This window comes from Staurois parvus, unplaced genomic scaffold, assembly GCF_062004578.1.
Source record: "Staurois parvus isolate SC_StPar_1 unplaced genomic scaffold, SC_StPar_1.0 ptg003887l, whole genome shotgun sequence".
In the NCBI taxonomy this organism is placed as follows: domain Eukaryota; kingdom Metazoa; phylum Chordata; class Amphibia; order Anura; family Ranidae; genus Staurois; species Staurois parvus.
In genome coordinates, this window is record NW_028321682.1 from 41,313 (window position 1) to 59,308 (window position 17,996).

The 17,996-nt window shown below is 55.1% G+C and overlaps 2 protein-coding genes across 2 annotated transcripts in view; one reads left to right on the forward strand and one right to left on the reverse strand.

Annotated features, from left to right (window-relative positions):
- The window catches only part of DGAT1 (diacylglycerol O-acyltransferase 1), a 38,438-nt gene extending 32,747 nt beyond the window's left edge, over positions 1–5,691 (forward strand). The window contains 3 exon segments of the mRNA XM_089668135.1: positions 2,835–2,922; positions 3,703–3,765; positions 4,673–5,691. Of these exon segments, the coding sequence (XP_089524261.1) occupies positions 2,835–2,922; positions 3,703–3,765; positions 4,673–4,819 (298 nt within the window). The 3' untranslated portion in view covers positions 4,820–5,691.
- Positions 5,692–8,598: 2,907 nt separating this feature from the next.
- Positions 8,599–14,808, reverse strand: CFAP20 (cilia and flagella associated protein 20). Its single transcript, XM_089668134.1, has 5 exons — positions 14,664–14,808; positions 13,767–13,878; positions 12,844–13,032; positions 12,026–12,136; positions 8,599–8,753 (listed from the first exon to the last, which is right to left on the reverse strand). Exons 2-5 carry the CDS (start codon positions 13,809–13,811, stop codon positions 8,748–8,750), a joined length of 351 nt encoding a protein of 116 aa, XP_089524260.1. The 5' UTR covers positions 13,812–13,878; positions 14,664–14,808; the 3' UTR covers positions 8,599–8,747.
- Between the last annotated feature and the right edge of the window lie 3,188 nt (positions 14,809–17,996).

The window sequence follows — 17,996 nt, forward strand, 5'->3', positions numbered from 1 at the left end:
GGAGAAGGGACGGATGAAGGAGAGATGGGTGAAGGAGAAGGGACGGGTGAAGGAGAGATGAGTGTAGGAGAAGGGACGGGTGAAGGAGAGATGGGTGAAAGAGAAGGGATGGGTGTAGGAGAAGGGACAGGTGAAGGAGAGACGGGTGAAGGAGAAGGGACGGGTGAAGGAGAGATGGGTGAAGGGGAGAAGGGACGGGTGAAGGAGAGATGGGTGAAGGGGAGAAGGGACGGGTGAAGGGGAGAAGGGACGGGTGAAGGAGAAGGGACGGGTGAAGGGGAGAAGGGACGGGTGAAGGAGAAGGGACGGGTGAAGGGGAGAAGGGACGGGTGAAGGGGAGAAGGGACGGGTGAAGGAGAAGGGACGGGTGAAGGAGAGATGGGTGAAGGGGAGAAGGGACGGGTGAAGGAGAGATGGGTGAAAGAGAAGGGACGGGTGAAGGAGAGATGGGTGAAGGGGAGAAGGGACGGGTGAAGGAGAGATGGGTGAAGGGGAGAAGGGACGGGTGAAGGAGAGATGGGTGAAAGAGAAGGGACGGGTGAAGGAGAAGGGACGGGTGTAGGAGAGATGGGTGAAAGAGAAGGGACGGGTGAAGGAGAGATGGGTGAAGGAGAAGGGACGGGTGAAGGAGAGATGGGTGAAAGAGAAGGGACGGGTGAAGGAGAGATGGGTGAAGGAGAAGGGACGGGTGAAGGAGAGATGGGTGAAAGAGAAGGGACGGGTGAAGGAGAGATGGGAGAAGGGACGGGTGAAGGAGAGATGGGAGAAGGGACGGGTGAAGGAGAGATGGGTGAAGGGGAGAAGGGACGGGTGAAGGGGAGAAGGGACAGGTGAAGGAGAGGGGACGGGTGAAGGAGAGATGGGTGAAGGGGAGAAGGGACGGGTGAAGGAGAGATGGGTGAAGGGGAGAAGGGACGGGTGAAGGAGAGATGGGTGAAGGAGAAGGGACGGGTGAAGGAGAGATAGGTGAAGGAGAAGGGACGGGTGGAGGAGAGATGGGTGAAGGAGAGATAGGTGAAGGAGAGATGGGTGAAGGGGAGAAGGGACGGGTGAAGGAGAGGGGACGGGTGAAGGAGAGATGGGTGAAGGGGAGAAGGGACGGGTGAAGGAGAGATGGGTGAAGGGGAGAAGGGACGTGTGAAGGAGAGATGGGTGAAGGGGAGAAGGGACGGGTGAAGGAGAGATGGGTGAAGGAGAAGGGACGGGTGAAGGAGAGATGGGTGAAGGAGAGATAGGTGAAGGAGAAGGGACGGGTGGAGGAGAGATGGGTGAAGGAGAGATAGGTGAAGGAGAGATGGGTGAAGGGGAGAAGGGACGGGTGAAGGAGAGATGGGTGAAGGGGAGAAGGGACGGGTGAAGGAGAGATGGGTGAAGGGGAGAAGGGACGGGTGAAGGAGAGATGGGTGAAGGGGAGAAGGGACGGGTGAAGGAGAGATGGGTGAAGGGGAGAAGGGACGGGTGAAGGAGAGAAGGGACGGGTGAAGGAGAGATGGGTGAAGGAGAAGGGACGGGTGAAGGAGAGATGGGTGAAGGAGAAGGGACGGGTGAAGGAGAGATGGGTGAAGGAGAAGGGACGGGTGAAGGAGAGATGGGTGAAGGGGAGAAGGGACGGGTGAAGGGGAGAAGGGACGGGTGAAGGAGAGATGGGTGAAGGGGAGAAGGGACGGGTGAAGGAGAGATGGGTGAAGGAGAAGGGACGGGTGAAGGAGAGATGGGTGAAGGAGAAGGGACGGGTGAAGGAGAGATGGGTGAAGGGGAGAAGGGACGGGTGAAGGGGAGAAGGGACGGGTGAAGGAGAGATGGGTGAAGGGGAGAAGGGACGGGTGAAGGAGAGATGGGTGAAGGGGAGAAGGGACGGGTGAAGGAGAGGGGACGGGTGAAGGGGAGAAGGGACGGGTGAAGGAGAGATGGGTGAAGGAGAAGGGACGGGTGAAGGAGAGATGGGTGAAGGAGAAGGGACGGGTGAAGGAGAGATGGGTGAAGGAGAGAAGGGACGGGTGAAGGAGAGATGGGTGAAGGAGAAGGGACGGGTGAAGGAGAGATGGGTGAAGGAGAAGGGACGGGTGAAGGAGAGATGGGTGAAGGAGAAGGGACGGGTGAAGGAGAGAAGGGACGGGTGAAGGGGAGAAGGGACGGGTGAAGGAGAGATGGGTGAAGGAGAAGGGACGGGTGAAGGAGAGATGGGTGAAGGAGAAGGGACGGGTGAAGGAGAGATGGGTGAAGGAGAAGGGACGGGTGAAGGAGAGATGGGTGAAGGAGAAGGGACGGGTGAAGGAGAGATGGGTGAAGGAGAAGGGACGGGTGAAGGAGAGATGGGTGAAGGAGAAGGGACGGGTGAAGGGGAGAAGGGACGGGTGAAGGGGAGAAGGGACGGGTGAAGGGGAGAAGGGACGGGTGAAGGAGAGAAGGGACGGGTGAAGGAGAGATGGGTGAAGGAGAGGGGACGGGTGAAGGAGAGGGGACGGGTGAAGGAGAGGGGACGGGTGAAGGAGAGGGGACGGGTGAAGGAGAGATGGGTGAAGGGGAGAAGGGACGGGTGAAGGAGAGATAGGTGAAGGAGAAGGGACGGGTGAAGGAGAGATGGGTGAAGGAGAAGGGACGGGTGGAGGAGAGATGGGTGAAAGAGAAGGATGGACAAACGGGCTGATTGCTTCTTTCTTCTTATTGGTGGGATTTGATCTTCCTCTTCGCTCTCTCACTCACTGATTGGGTTGCATGGAGATGGGGGTGGTGCAGTTGGGGAAGTTATGGGAATATAAAGCAGGCTGTTTTCGGGAGGGGATGACTGGACCAGGAATCTATCTCTGGAACAATGACTTATTTTTGTGTCTCAGACATTTCTACAAGCCAATGATAAGGCGTGGGATCTCCAGGTGGGCCGCTCAGACCGCTGTCTTCTTCGCCTCCGCCTTCTTCCATGAGGTGAGTCTGAGAAGTACTGACCTACATCAGGAGTTGTGGCCCCTCCCAGGAGACGTGCATTGTGGGGAAGTTTGGTGGACTTTCAACATTGGCCATTTCCAGTGGTGAATGTGGGGAGGAAATAGTTGAAAACATCCCAGCTCCACCCAATATGGAATTTTCCAAACATTTCCAGCTCAGGTTTTATCATGTGGACATCTGAACCCGAGCAATGTCTGCGGTTGTAAATGTTTGTGTTCCTCAGACTGGTGTAGGCTGAACGATTGTATGTGCCGCTGACAGTGCCTTCAATATCGGGGGTGGGGCTCTAGGAAGAAATATAACAACCTGTATCCTAAAGTGGACCTGTCAGCCATTGTAAACATGCCAAGCTGAAAGCTCTTCCTCATAGGGGCACCATAAGACATCCACCATTACCTGGCCCACCTCCATGCACCCTGAGGGGTACACATAGTGACCACAGGATAGAGAATACAGAGGTGCGTGAGCCCAGAATTCAAGGAAGGGAAGTCTAGTAACAGTGAAACTAAATCAGAGAGGTGCACAGAAGAGGATTTTCTGGGTAGAACAGCGGGCACCTAGGACTTCTCTACAGGGATTTTAGGCTCTAACGACCCTCAACAAATTCCAATCTCTGTTCACCAATGGCAAAGGAGCTTCCAGAAATGTGACCTGGAGGCCATTCATGGTACTGTTGGGGGTCACGGTTGTAGACATGAAGTGGGATGAAATTGGTAGAGTTACATCTACAGGGCTGACATTACTGTCTTCTGTCTGCAGTATCTGGTCAGCATTCCTCTGAAGATGTTTCGGCTCTGGGCCTTCATGGGGATGATGTCACAGGTATGTATGATTCTCATTGGTGGGTTCTCCTCCTCAGGGGTTGTAATGTTACAGTTTGGATGGATGTTGTTTATGTGGTTAGTATTGGTCGGGTTTCCCTTTCTTGGAAGATGTCCCAGGATTGTATAATTCCTATGGGTGGATATTTCACCTCCTCGTGTGTGGCGGGTTTCAAGGTTTGTACGATTCTTATTGGTGGGTTTTCTCCTCCTCGGGGGGGGGGGGGGTCTCGGGATTGTACGATTCTTATTGGTGGGTTTTCTCCTCCTCGGGGGGGGGGGGGGTGGTGTTGTCTCGGGATTGTACGATTCTTATTGGTGGGTTTTCTCCTCCTCGGGGGGGGGGTGTTGTCTCGGGATTGTATGATTCTTACTGGTGGGTTTTCTCCTCCTCAGGGGTGTGTTGTCTCGGGATTGTACACTTCTTATTGGTGGGTTTTCTCCTCCTCGGGGGGTTGTGTTGTCTCAGGATTGTACGATTCTTATTGGTGGGTTTTCTCCTCCTCGGGGGGGGGTGTTGTCTCGGGATTGTACGATTCTTATTGGTGGGTTTTCTCCTCCTCGGGGGGGGGTGTTGTCTCGGGATTGTATGATTCTTATTGGTGGGTTTTCTCCTCCTCAGGGGTGTGTTGTCTCGGGATTGTACACTTCTTATTGGTGGGTTTTCTCCTCCTCGGGGGGTTGTGTTGTCTCAGGATTGTACGATTCTTATTGGTGGGTTTTCTCCTCCTGGGGGGGGGGGGGTGTTTCGGGATTGTACGATTCTTATTGGTGGGTTTTCTCCTCCTGGGGGGGGGGGGTGTTTCGGGATTGTACGATTCTTATTGGTGGGTTTTCTCCTCCTCAGGGGTGTGTTGTCTCGGGATTGTACACTTCTTATTGGTGCATATTTTTGTTGTTTCCTGCAGATTCCTCTGGCCTGGTTTGTGGGACGATTTCTCAGAGGGAATTATGGGAATGCAGCCGTATGGATCTCCCTGATTATTGGGCAGCCGATCGCAGTTCTCATGTATGTACATGATTACTACATCCTGAACCATGAGAAGGGTCCGTGATTCCATCACCGTCCCCTGCAGATATGTTCTCACTTTGGACCTTGGTGGAGGAGCAATCTCTGAGCCACGTGTCTTCCCTGAAGCCTCAAATTCCCAACCAATCAGTCATATGTTTCTGATGACCAGCAGGGTAGGGAATATTATGAAGGGTAAACACTTGTATGAACTCCACTCTGGTCCCTACAACCAGGAGGACATCATCTGTCCACACTTCCTCTGCTGTAGCCTGAAATCAAGGCCTAATCTGTACTTTCCCAGGTCCATCTCCTAGCCCCAACACTAGAGTCTACTTCTCTTCCAAGATGTGCCTTCTGTCCAAGACCCAGTCCACCTCCGTCCAAGACCCAGTCCACCTCCGTCCAGGAGCAGGTTGGTTCCTACATCCGTCCAAGATGCGGTCTACTCCTCCAGTAGGCTGAGATATCATTTGAAGACTTTGTGGCTTCCATCGTGAAATATCCATCGGAGGTCTCAACACTTTCTGCACTTTTTGCTTTTTTTAAAGATTTTCTGCTTGTTTAATTTCACCAAAGATGTCAATCACCTGAATGTGTCCTCTGTGTTCACACCGGGCCTCCTACTCTCCATCAACGGCCTCCTTCAGTCCTACCTGTACCTGATCTACACTTGATGGGTCTCACGTGGTGCTGCCTTGGCCGGTGACACCAGTGTGAGCTGCAATAATTCTGTGCCCTGCAGTGCTGCCGCTGTTGATGCCGGTGATTTTTAAACCTCTGTTGTTCCCCGTTCCGGGGTTCCTGTGTGAGCGTTTGTCTTGTCTCCTCTGTGTGTGGAGCTGTGCCTGCATCGTCGGCTCCAGGTTGGTACACCTTTTTGGAACATATTGATTAAAGTTGTTTGTTTTGAACGTCTGCTGCGTATGAACTCCTCTGTCCTGTATGAAGGTGTGCTCCTTGGGGAAAGGTTCCGCCTACAATGGTCCCTGCACCCTCCATGATGTCCTGTCCTCAAACACGTGGTACATTGGGTGACACCAACCTTTACGGATGGGGGTTGGTGCCAATAATCTGCTAGAAACTTAGGAGGGGGGGGGGGGGGTTACTAAAACTGGAGAGTGAGTACAAAATCTGGTGCTGCTCTGCAGAGAAACCAATCAGCTTCCAGGGTTTATTGTGAGAGGTGAAGGTGGAAGCTGATTGGCTGCCATGCAGAGCGGCCCCAGACTCTCCAGTTTTAGTAAATCTCCCCCGCCCATAGCAGAAATGAGACTGAGGATCACCTGACGCTCAACGTTCCGGATTACTCCAACCTGTCAGTGATCCGGATTATGGAATTGGCCCCTAACCGAAAACTGGGCCCCGCCTGCCATAGGAATCTCTGTTGCCCACCACGTGGCCCCAGAGGAACCCTCACCTACATGCACCAAAACCCTCCCAAGATCTTCTGTGCTACTCAATGCCCCCCAGTAGTGTGTCTCTGCCCCTCCCCCTATGGAGGGATTCCCCCAGTAGTGTGTGTCTGCCACTCTCACAATGTAGGGATTCCCCCACCCCCAGTGGGGAAATTTCTCATCATCATAGGACTAAACTAGATGAAAAGGGAAATGTTCTACTGTGCACATTGGGGGAGGGGCCTACAGCACGCACACACATCGAGGAAGAAAGCATCTCCTACAGTGCGCACCGCTCACACACGGGAGGGATGCTTTCAGCACACGTCAGGGATGAACGCACCTCCCATGCAGAGATACCAAGGAAGAAGGCTCCTCCCATGCGCCCACACCAAGGAAGAAGGCTCCTCCCATGCACCCACACCAAGGAAGAAGGCTCCTCCCATGCGCCCACACCAAGGAAGAAGGCTCCTCCCATGCGCACACACCAGGGAAGGAATGCTCGCAGCGCACACACCGGGAGAAGGCGCCTCACACACCCTGGGGTTGCGGTGTCACAGGAGCCCCGGTGTCAGCAGACATTGTCCACTCTGACCCCATTCCATCGCAGAGCTCGGGTCCGGCAGACATTGACCCCTGTGACCCCATTCCGGCAGTCCCAGCCTATCGCAGAGCTCGGGTCATGCAGACATTGACCCCTGTGACCCCATTCCGGCAGTCCCAGCCTATCGCAGAGCTCGGGTCCGGCAGACATTGACCCCATTCCGGCAGTCCCAGCCTATCACAGAGCTCGGGTCCGGCAGACATTGACCCCTGTGACCCCATTCCGGCAGTCCCAGCCTATCGCACAGCTCGGGTCCGGCAGACATTGACCCCTGTGACCCCATTCCGGCAGTCCCAGCCTATCGCAGAGCTCGGGTCCGGCAGACATTGACCCCTGTGACCCCATTCCGGCAGTCCCAGCCTATCGCAGAGCTCGGGTCCGGCAGACATTGACCCCTGTGACCCCATTCCGGCAGTCCCAGCCTATCGCAGAGCTCGGGTCCGGCAGACATTGACCCCTGTGACCCCATTCCGGCAGTCCCAGCCTATCGCAGAGCTCGGGTCCGGCAGACATTGACCCCTGTGACCCCATTCCGGCAGTCCCAGCCTATCGCAGAGCTCGGGTCCGGCAGACATTGACCCCTGTGACCCCATTCCGGCAGTCCCAGCCTATCGCACAGCTCGGGTCCGGCGGACATTGACCCCTGTGACCCCATTCCGGCAGTCCCAGCCTATCGCAGAGCTCGGGTACGGCGGACATTGACCCCTGTGACCCCATTCCGGCAGTCCCAGCCTATCGCAGAGCTCGGGTACGGCGGACATTGACCCCTGTGACCCCATTCCGGCAGTCCCAGCCTATCGCAGAGCTCGGGTACGGCGGACATTGACCCCTGTGACCCCATTCCGGCAGTCCCAGCCTATCGCAGAGCTCGGGTACGGCGGACATTGACCCCTGTGACCCCATTCCGGCAGTCCCAGCCTATCGCAGAGCTCGGGTACGGCGGACATTGACCCCTGTGACCCCATTCCGGCAGTCCCAGCCTATCGCAGAGCTCGGGTACGGCGGACATTGACCCCTGTGACCCCATTCCGGCAGTCCCAGCCTATCGCAGAGCTCGGGTACGGCAGACATTGACCTCTGTGACCCCATTCCGGCAGTCCCAGCCTATCGCAGAGCTCGGGTACGGCAGACATTGACCCCTGTGACCCCATTCCGGCAGTCCCAGCCTATCGCAGAGCTCGGGTCCGGCAGACATTGACCCCTGTGACCCCATTCCGGCAGTCCCAGCCTATCGCAGAGCTCGGGTACGGCAGACATTGACCTCTGTGACCCCATTCCGGCAGTCCCAGCCTATCGCAGAGCTCGGGTACGGCAGACATTGACCTCTGTGACCCCATTCCGGCAGTCCCAGCCTATCGCAGAGCTCGGGTCCGGCAGACATTGACCCCTGTGACCCCATTCCGGCAGTCCCAGCCTATCGCAGAGCTCGGCACATACGATGAATGGCCGGCTTCCTGAGATCTGGAGCCAAACGTTCTCCATATTTATTCTGTGACTTGGAAGGAGAAGGCAGCACCATGGAGGACTCCAATACGAATGTAGACTCCGCCTCCAGAGAGACTAGAATTCCCCCCCCATCAGGGAGATCAGCTGGGGGGTGGGAGCCCCTCTACCGTCCTACAGGAAGCCGCAGTGACTGGCATCGCACACGGCAAACCTCTGCCTGGACCTCAGCTGTGCGATCAGGACCGGGGTCCATCATTGGGAGCCCTCACAGTCCTGTGAAAGAGGCCCCACCCATAAACTGCAACCAACCAGAACCACTGAAGGAGGACATCAACCTCCAATCACAATGCTCAGTGTGGAGACACAACTGGACACGCGTACAGGCAAGAGAATATTTATTACAAAAACAAAGAGGACCTGTGAGTGACTGCGGACAGAAGTCTTCATAACTTAAACATGAGATGCAGAGAGGTAACTTCATCATATAAAAAACTATCCCAGGGGTAGGAGAGGCTGCTGGAGCGGGATCATTGCTGAAAAACAGGACAGACTTCATCAGGGGGAGACCACAACCTCATATGGGACAGACATTGACAGAGAGAGACCAAACCAACAGACAGGACAGACTTCATCAGGGGGAGACCACAACCTCATATGGGACAGACATTGACAGAGGGAGAGAGAGACCAAACCAACAGACAGGACAGATATCGTCAGGGGGAGAGAGAGACCAAACCAACAGACAGGACAGACTTCATCAGGGGGAGACCACAACCTCATATGGGACAGACATTGACAGAGAGAGACCAAACCAACAGACAGGACAGACTTCATCAGGGGGAGACCACAACCTCATATGGGACAGACATTGACAGAGGGAGAGAGAGACCAAACCAACAGACAGGACAGATATCGTCAGGGGGAGAGAGAGACCAAACCAACAGACAGGACAGACTTCATCAGGGGGAGACCACAACCTCATATGGGACAGACATTGACAGAGACAGACCAAACCAACAGACAGGACAGACTTCATCAGGGGGAGACCACAACCTCATATGGGACAGACATTGACAGAGGGAGAGAGAGACCAAACCAACAGACAGGACAGATATCGTCAGGGGGAGAGAGAGACCAAACCAACAGACAGGACAGATATCGTCAGGGGGAGAGAGAGACCAAACCAACAGACAGGACAGATATCGTCAGGGGGAGAGAGAGACCAAACCAACAGACAGGACAGATATCGTCAGGGGGAGAGAGAGACCAAACCAACAGACAGGACAGATATCGTCAGGGGGAGAGAGAGACCAAACCAACAGACAGGACAGATATCGTCAGGGGGAGACCACAACATCATATGGGACAGACATTGACAGAGAGAGACCAAACCAACAGACAGGACAGACTTCATCAGGGGGAGAGAGAGACCAAACCAACAGACAGGACAGACTTCATCAGGGGGAGAGAGAGACCAAACCAACAGACAGGACAGACTTCATCAGGGGGAGAGAGAGACCAAACCAACAGACAGGACAGATATCGTCAGGCGGAGAGAGAAACCAAACCAACAGACAGGACAGACTTCATCAGGGGGAGAGAGAGACCAAACCAACAGACAGGACAGACTTCATCAGGGGGAGAGAGAGACCAAACCAACAGACAGGACAGATATCGTCAGGGGGAGAGAGAGACCAAACCAACAGACAGGACAGATATCGTCAGGGGGAGAGAGAGACCAAACCAACAGACAGGACAGATATCGTCAGGGGGAGAGAGAGACCAAACCAACAGACAGGACAGATATCGTCAGGGGGAGACCACAACATCATATGGGACAGACATTGACAGAGAGAGACCAAACCAACAGACAGGACAGACTTCATCAGGGGGAGAGAGAGACCAAACCAACAGACAGGACAGATATAGTCAGGGGGAGACCACAACATCATATGGGACAGACATTGACAGAGAGAGACCAAACCAACAGACAGGACAGACTTCATCAGGGGGAGACCACAACCTCATATGGGACAGACATTGACAAAGGGAGAGAGACTAAACCAACAGATGGGACAGATATCGTCAGGGGGAGAGAGAGACCAACAAATGAGACAGACATTGTCAGAGGGGGAGAGAGAGAGAGACCACACCATCATATGGGAGAGACATCGTGAGAGAGACCAAACCAACAGATGGGACAGACATTGTCACGGGGAAAGAGTCCAAACCAACAGACATCGTCAGGGTGAGAGACCAACAGACATCGTCAGAGACCAAACTAAAAGACTGGACAGACATCCTCAGAAAGACGAAACCAACAGAAGGGACATACCTTATCAGAGGCCAAACTGACAGACATCGTCAGAGGGACAGAGAAACGGACAGACATCGTCAGAGGTGGGGGGGGGGGGGGGGGGTTGAAGAGAGAGACCAAACCAAAAGATGGGACAAATGTCTGTCCCGTCTGTTGGTTTGTTCTCGGACGATGTCTGTCCCATCTTTTGGTTTGGTATCTCTCTCTCCCCCTCTGACAATGTCTGTCCCTTCTGTTGGTTTGGTCTCTGACGATGTCTGTTGGTTTGGACTTCTCCCCCCGACGATGTCTGTCCCATCTGTTCTCTGATGATATCATCAGGGGGAGAGAGACCAACAGACATCTTCAGAGACAGAAACCAAACTAAAAGACTGGACAGACATTGTCAGAGAGACCAAACCAACAGAAGGGACAGACATCATCAAAGACCAAACCGACAGACATCGTCAGAGGGGGAGCAAGAGAGACCAAACCAAAAGATGGGGCTGACATCAGGGGGAGAGAGTCCAAACCAACAGACATCATCAGGGGGAGAGAGACCAACAGACATCGTCAGAGACAGAAGCCAAACTAAAAGACTGGACAGACTTTGTCAGAGAGACCAAACCAACAAAAAGGGACAGACATCATCAGAGACCAAACCGACAGTCATCGTCAGAGAAACCAACAGACGTGACAGACATCGTCAGAGGGGGGGAGAGAGAGACCAACCTGAACAGAGTGAAAGGGAGAGACCAACAGGCAGGACAGACACTGTCAGAGGCAGGTCAAACCAACACGTGAATGAAACAGAAGCCAGGTAGATGTAGCCGAGAACCCAGTACAAGAAAAAAACAAAAAGCATGGGGATGGAAGGAGGAAGAGGAGCAGAGATACATCAGAAAGGAAGTACATTAGGTTGGTTGGACACAACTGAGACTCGGGGATAGAAGAAAGAGGGGGGTTCTGGGGACACGCAGGAAGACGGAGGACACGGAAGGAAGACGGGGACACGGAAGGAAGACGGGGACACGGAAGGAAGACGGGGACACGGAAGGAAGACGGGGACACGGAAGAAATGAGGACGACACGGAAGGAAGACGGGGGACACGGAAGGAAGACGGGGGACACGGAAGGAAGACGGGGGACACGGAAGGAAGACGGGGGACACGGAAGGAAGACGGGGGACACGGAAGGAAGACGGGGGACACGGAAGAAATGAGGACACGGAAGGAAGACGGGGGACACGGAAGAAATGAGGACACGGAAGGAAGACGGGGGACACGGAAGAAATGAGGACACGGAAGGAAGACGGGGGACACGGAAGAAATGAGTACACGGAAGAAATGAGGACACGGAAGGAAGACGGGGGACACGGAAGAAATGAGGGGGGACACGGAAGGAGAGGACGGGGGACACGGAAGGAGAGGACGGGGGACACGGAAGGAGAGGACGGGGGACACGGAAGGAGAGGACGGGGGACACGGAAGGAATGGGAAGGACGCTCACCTTGGCCTTGTTCTGTACCGGGAGGTACAGTTTGAACTCTGCCGGGAGCTCGTCCTCAGAATAAAGTCGGTCTGAGAAGTAAACTCTTCTAATTCGACAATTTGCATGAATCTGAGGAGAGAGCAGCACATCTGTACTCCCCATTGAGGGACACCGGAACTTACATACCGTTGGGTTATACTGCTGCCTACAGGAGGATTAAACATTGGCAGACAAAATCCAGCCCAGAAAACCCCGCCTCTACCCAGCATGCCTCAGTATGAACATAAACACAGAAGGGTGGGCCCTCCATGGCCTCCAAAATATAAAATGTAGATAATGTTGGGGCGTCCAAAGACAGCCTGAGGGGCGGAGAACAGGACGGGGAGCTGCCTGCAGCCCAACAGACACCTTAAGGTTCAACACCGGAGGAGCCCTACATGGGGAGGGAAGCTGAAGAGTGAGCGCGCTCAGAGTGAGCTCTACAGCTCCTGTATCACCTGACACCAATTAGCCCCGCCCCTTAATTAGCAGAAAAGGGACAGCTTCCAGCAAGACCCACAGGAGGAAATACGAGAACTACAAGTCCCAGCAACACGGCTCTCCACTCCATAGCCAGCAAAATGTATGGGGGGGGCGGGGCACACACCCACAGAGGGGCGGTACATACCTGTACTCGCAGGGTCTCGATGTAGTTGGTCCCGTACGCCCGGCGGGTGAAGTCGGACAGGTTGAACTGTAGAGGGGCGGGGTGGTACTGGGCGGGGCACACACCTGTAGAGGGGCGGGGTGGGGGTGGTACTGGGCGGGGCACACACCCGCAGAGGGGCGGTACATACCTGTACTCGCAGGGTCTCGATGTAGTTGGTCCCGTACGCCCGGCGGGTGAAGTCGGACAGGTTGAACTGGATCTGGTTCCAGCCGTCGTCCAGCCTCATGGGCATCGTACAGATGAAGGGCTTCACCCGCGTTGTGCTCTGGTAGTTACTCGCCCGGAACCGCCTCCTCACATTCTTATCATCCAACACCTGGGGAGACACACCCACACCGGGTCACCACACCTCTGCTGCACCCTGCAGGGGGAGGGGCATACTCCTGGTCGTATAGTTCGCTCCTGTCACCCTGCAGGGGGAGGGGCATACTCCTGGTCGTATAGTTCTCTCGTCACCCTGCAGGGGGAGGGGCATACTCCTGGTCACATAGTTCTGTCACCCTGCAGTGGGAGGGGCATACTCCTGGTCACATAGTTCTGTCACCCTGCAGTGGGAGGGGCATACTCCTGGTCACATAGTTCTGTCACCCTGCAGTGGGAGGGGCATACTCCTGGTCACATAGTTCTGTCACCCTGCAGTGGGAGGGGCATACTCCTGGTCTCAGAGCTCTGTCACCCTGCAGGGGGAGGGGCATAACTCCTGGTCTCAGAGCTCTGTCACCCTGCAGGGGGAGGGGCATACTCCTGGTCGTATAGTTCTCTCCTGTCACCCTGCAGGGGGAGGGGCATACTCCTGGTCGTATAGTTCGCTCCTGTCACCCTGCAGTGGGAGGGGCATACTCCTGGTCACATAGTTCTCTCCTGTCACCCTGCAGGGGGAGGGGCATACTCCTGGTCACATAGTTCTCTCCTGTCACCCTGCAGGGGGAGGGGCATACTCCTGGTCACATAGTTCTGTCACCCTGCAGTGGGAGGGGCATACTCCTGGTCACATAGTTCTGTCACCCTGCAGTGGGAGGGGCCTACATGATATAAAGATGGGAGTCTCACCTGCACCTCGAATGTGAAGTATTTTTTCAGATTCTTGATGATCATCACCAGGAAGGGGAGTTTGATGCCCAGAGTCTTCTTGGGGTCGGCGGGACACGTGATGTACGTGGTGCTGGGGGGGAGGGGGGGGGGCAGAGGAGACACGTCACTCCCATACATGTCCATCACCAGCCAGCTACTGACCCCTCCCCCCACCACACACGTCCCATCACCCCACCCCCATCAACAGCCAGCTACTGACCCCTCCCCTCACCACACACGTCCCATCACCCCACCCCCCCCAACGGCCAGCTACTGACCCCTCCCCCCACCACACACGTCCCATCACCAGCCAGCTACTGACCCCTCCCCCCACACGTCCCATCACCCCACCCCCATCACCAGCCAGCTACTGACCCCTCCCCCCACCACACACGTCCCATCACCCCACCCCCATCAACAGCCAGCTACTGACCCCTCCCCCCACCACACACGTCCCATCACCAGCCAGCTACTGACCCCTCCCCCCCACCAGCCAGCTACTGACCCCTCCCCCCACCACATACGTCCCATCTCCCCACCCCCATCACCAGCCAGCTACTGACCCCTCCCCCCACCACACACGTCCCATTACCCCTCCCCCCCACCAGCCAGCTACTGACCCCTCCCCCCACCACATACGTCCCATCACCCCACCCCCATCACCAGCCAGCTACTGACCCCTCCCCCCACCAGCCAGCTACTGACCCCTCCCCCCCACCAGCCAGCTGCTGACCCCTCCCCCCCACCAATGTCATATCACCCCACATGGCACACTGTACCACCCCCCATCCCACCCCACCCAGCTACTGGCCAGGGTCATGTGACGTGTATGCAGTCATAGCTCCACCTACAGCCATGACGGGGTATGACACTCACCTGACATTGGTGCCCTCCACCTCCAGGACCAGAGACTGGATGTCATTGTCTGTTATCCGCTTTATGTGTCCGTTCCGTACCTGTACAGAGAGAGGTCAGAGGTCAGCTGGGGTCACTGTAACACCCCCGGGGCCCCTGAACCCCCCAACAGAGAGGACTCCGCTCAGGTAAGAGACATCCATAGAGGAATGTGTACATATATGGGGGAGGGGAGACATACACCCACTCAGCCCATCACCGAGGCTCCGCCCCTTCCATCCCCTACACTCAGCCCATCACCGAGGCTCCGCCCCTTCCACCCCCTGCACTCAGCCCATCACCGAGGCTCCGCCCCTTCCATCCCCTACACTCAGCCCATCACCGAGGCTCCGCCCCTTCCATCACCCGCACTCAGCCCATGGAGTTCTGCCAGAAACATCACTGACCTCTCCAGCTGCAGGCGCTGTGGAATAATTCATCCTCAAAGTTGTCAGGAAGGTTCTAGCAGATAAGGCTGGCGCTCTGCTGGGGGAGGAGCTGATGTTCTGCCATGAATTACTCCACAGTGCCTTCAGCTGCACAGCTCAGTGACTCCGCCTACTGAGGATGACTTCTGACTGAGCGCAGGATCACTGACTGCCTCACCCCGAGAATGTGTGACCCCCCATCTACATACATAGAGGGGGAGGAGTTGCTGAGATTGGCTGGAAATGAAAGCTCAGAGCCGATTGGCTGCCATTCTCAGCTTAACCAGTTGCCGCACCTTGTCCCTCTGGGTGGACGCCATATGGAGTGGGCGGGGCGATCTGTCACCACCCGTGTACCTCGGACAGATCTGTGTACCGGCCCCGTTGTCAGTACCATGTGACCTTCTGTGACCAATCACGGCAGGTCACATGACAGTTGTATACACTGGATGGCTTCATTCATGCCATCTATTGTATACATGTGAATGGTCACAGCGATCACATGCACAGGCTGGGCCAATCACAGCTAAGCACAAAAATACATGAAAAAAGTGATGTCATTCCAGTAAACGCTCGTTAGAAGTTGTGTAATATATATATATACTGATCACTTCCCGATGTTACTACGGCAACACACTGCTCTGATCACTTCCCGATGTTACTACAGCAACACACTGCTCTGATCACTTCCCGATGTTACTACGGCAACACACTGCTCTGATCACTTCCCGATGTTACTACGGCAACACACTGCTCTGATCACTTCCCGATGTTACTACGGCAACACTGCTCTGATCACTTCCCGATGTTACTACGGCAACACACTGCTCTGATCACTTCCCGATGTTACTACGGCAACACACTGCTCTGATCACTTCCCGATGTTACTACGGCAACACACTGCTCTGATCACTTCCCGATGTTACTACGGCAACACACTGCTCTGATCACTTCCCGATGTTACTACGGCAACACACTGCTCTGATCACTTCCCGATGTTACTACGGCAACACACTGCTCTGATCACTTCCCGATGTTACTACGGCAACACACTGCTCTGATCACTTCCCGATGTTACTACGGCAACACACTGCTCTGATCACTTCCCGATGTTACTACGGCAACACACTGCTCTGATCACTTCCCGATGTTACTACGGCAACACTGCTCTGATCACTTCCCGATGTTACTACGGCAACACACTGCTCTGATCACTTCCCGATGTTACTACGGCAACACACTGCTCTGATCACTTCCCGATGTTACTACGGCAACACACTGCTCTGATCACTTCCCGATGTTACTACGGCAACACACTGCTCTGATCACTTCCCGATGTTACTACGGCAACACACTGCTCTGATCACTTCCCGATGTTACTACGGCAACACTGCTCTGATCACTTCCCGATGTTACTACGGCAACACACTGCTCTGATCACTTCCCGATGTTACTACGGCAACACACTGCTCTGATCACTTCCCGATGTTACTACGGCAACACACTGCTCTGATCACTTCCCGATGTTACTACGGCAACACACTGCTCTGATCACTTCCCGATGTTACTACGGCAACACACTGCTCTGATCACTTCCCGATGTTACTACGGCAACACACTGCTCTGATCACTTCCCGATGTTACTACGGCAACACACTGCTCTGATCACTTCCCGATGTTACTACGGCAACACACTGCTCTGATCACTTCCCGATGTTACTACGGCAACACACTGCTCTGCGCATACTGAAATATGAAAACAAAATCATTAAAATAATTAAAAGGAAAAAGAAAATTATAATTTGTTATTTTGCGTCCCGTCACCAGTCAGTGTCCCGGATCACCGCCATGCCAGTCATATGACGCTGCGCTGGGGACCGACGCAAAAAACTAAAAAGTAGTAAAAATCTGTTTTTTAATTTCTTCATTTTCCAAAAAATGACAAAAAAAATTACAACTTCAAAAAAACTCGCCATGCCTGTTATGAAATACATCGGACCGTCCCGACATTTGGGGGGATCTCTGTACCGTCCCGACATTGGGGGGGATATCTGTACCGTCCCGACATTGGGGGGATATCTGTACCGTCCCGACATTGGGGGGATGTCTGTACCGTCCCGACATTGGGGGGGATGTCTGTACCGTCCCGACATTGGGGGGGATGTCTGTACCGTCCCGACATTGGGGGGGATGTCTGTACCGTCCCGACATTGGGGGGGATGTCTGTACCGTCCCGACATTGGGGGGGATGTCTGTACCGTCCCGACATTGGGGGGGATGTCTGTACCGTCCCGACATTGGGGGGGATGTCTGTACCGTCCCGACATTGGGGGGGGGATGTCTGTACCGTCCCGACATTGGGGGGGATCTCTGTACCGTCCCGACATTGGGGGGATCTCTGTACCGTCCCGACATTGGGGGGATCTCTGTACCGTCCCGACATTGGGGGGATCTCTGTACCGTCCCGACATTGGGGGGATCTCTGTACCGTCCCGACATTGGGGGGATCTCTGTACCGTCCCGACATTGGGGGGGATCTCTGTACCGTCCCGACATTGGGGGGGGATCTCTGTACCGTCCCGACATTGGGGGGGGATCTCTGTACCGTCCCGACATTGGGGGGGATCTCTGTACCGTCCCGACATTGGGGGGGGATCTCTGTACCGTCCCGACATTGGGGGGGATCTCTGTACCGTCCCGACATTGGGGGGGATCTCTGTACCGTCCCGACATTGGGGGGGGTGTCTGTACCGTCCCGACATTGGGGGGGGTGTCTGTACCGTCCCGACATTGGGGGGGGTGTCTGTACCGTCCCGACATTTGGGGGATGTCTGTACCGTCCCGACATTTGGGGGATGTCTGTACCGTCCCGACATTTGGGGGATGT

Coding starts and splice junctions, on each gene's coding strand:
- CFAP20 (XM_089668134.1), bottom strand. CDS start 13,811: ATGATCATCAAGAATCTGAAAAAATACTTCACATTCGAGGTGCAG. Junction 13,033..13,766: donor ACTTCACATTCGAGGTGCAG/GTGAGACTCCCA, acceptor GTGTCTCCCCAG/GTGTTGGATGATAAGAATGT. Junction 12,137..12,843: donor TCGAGACCCTGCGAGTACAG/GTATGTACCGCC, acceptor CTCTCTCCTCAG/ATTCATGCAAATTGTCGAAT.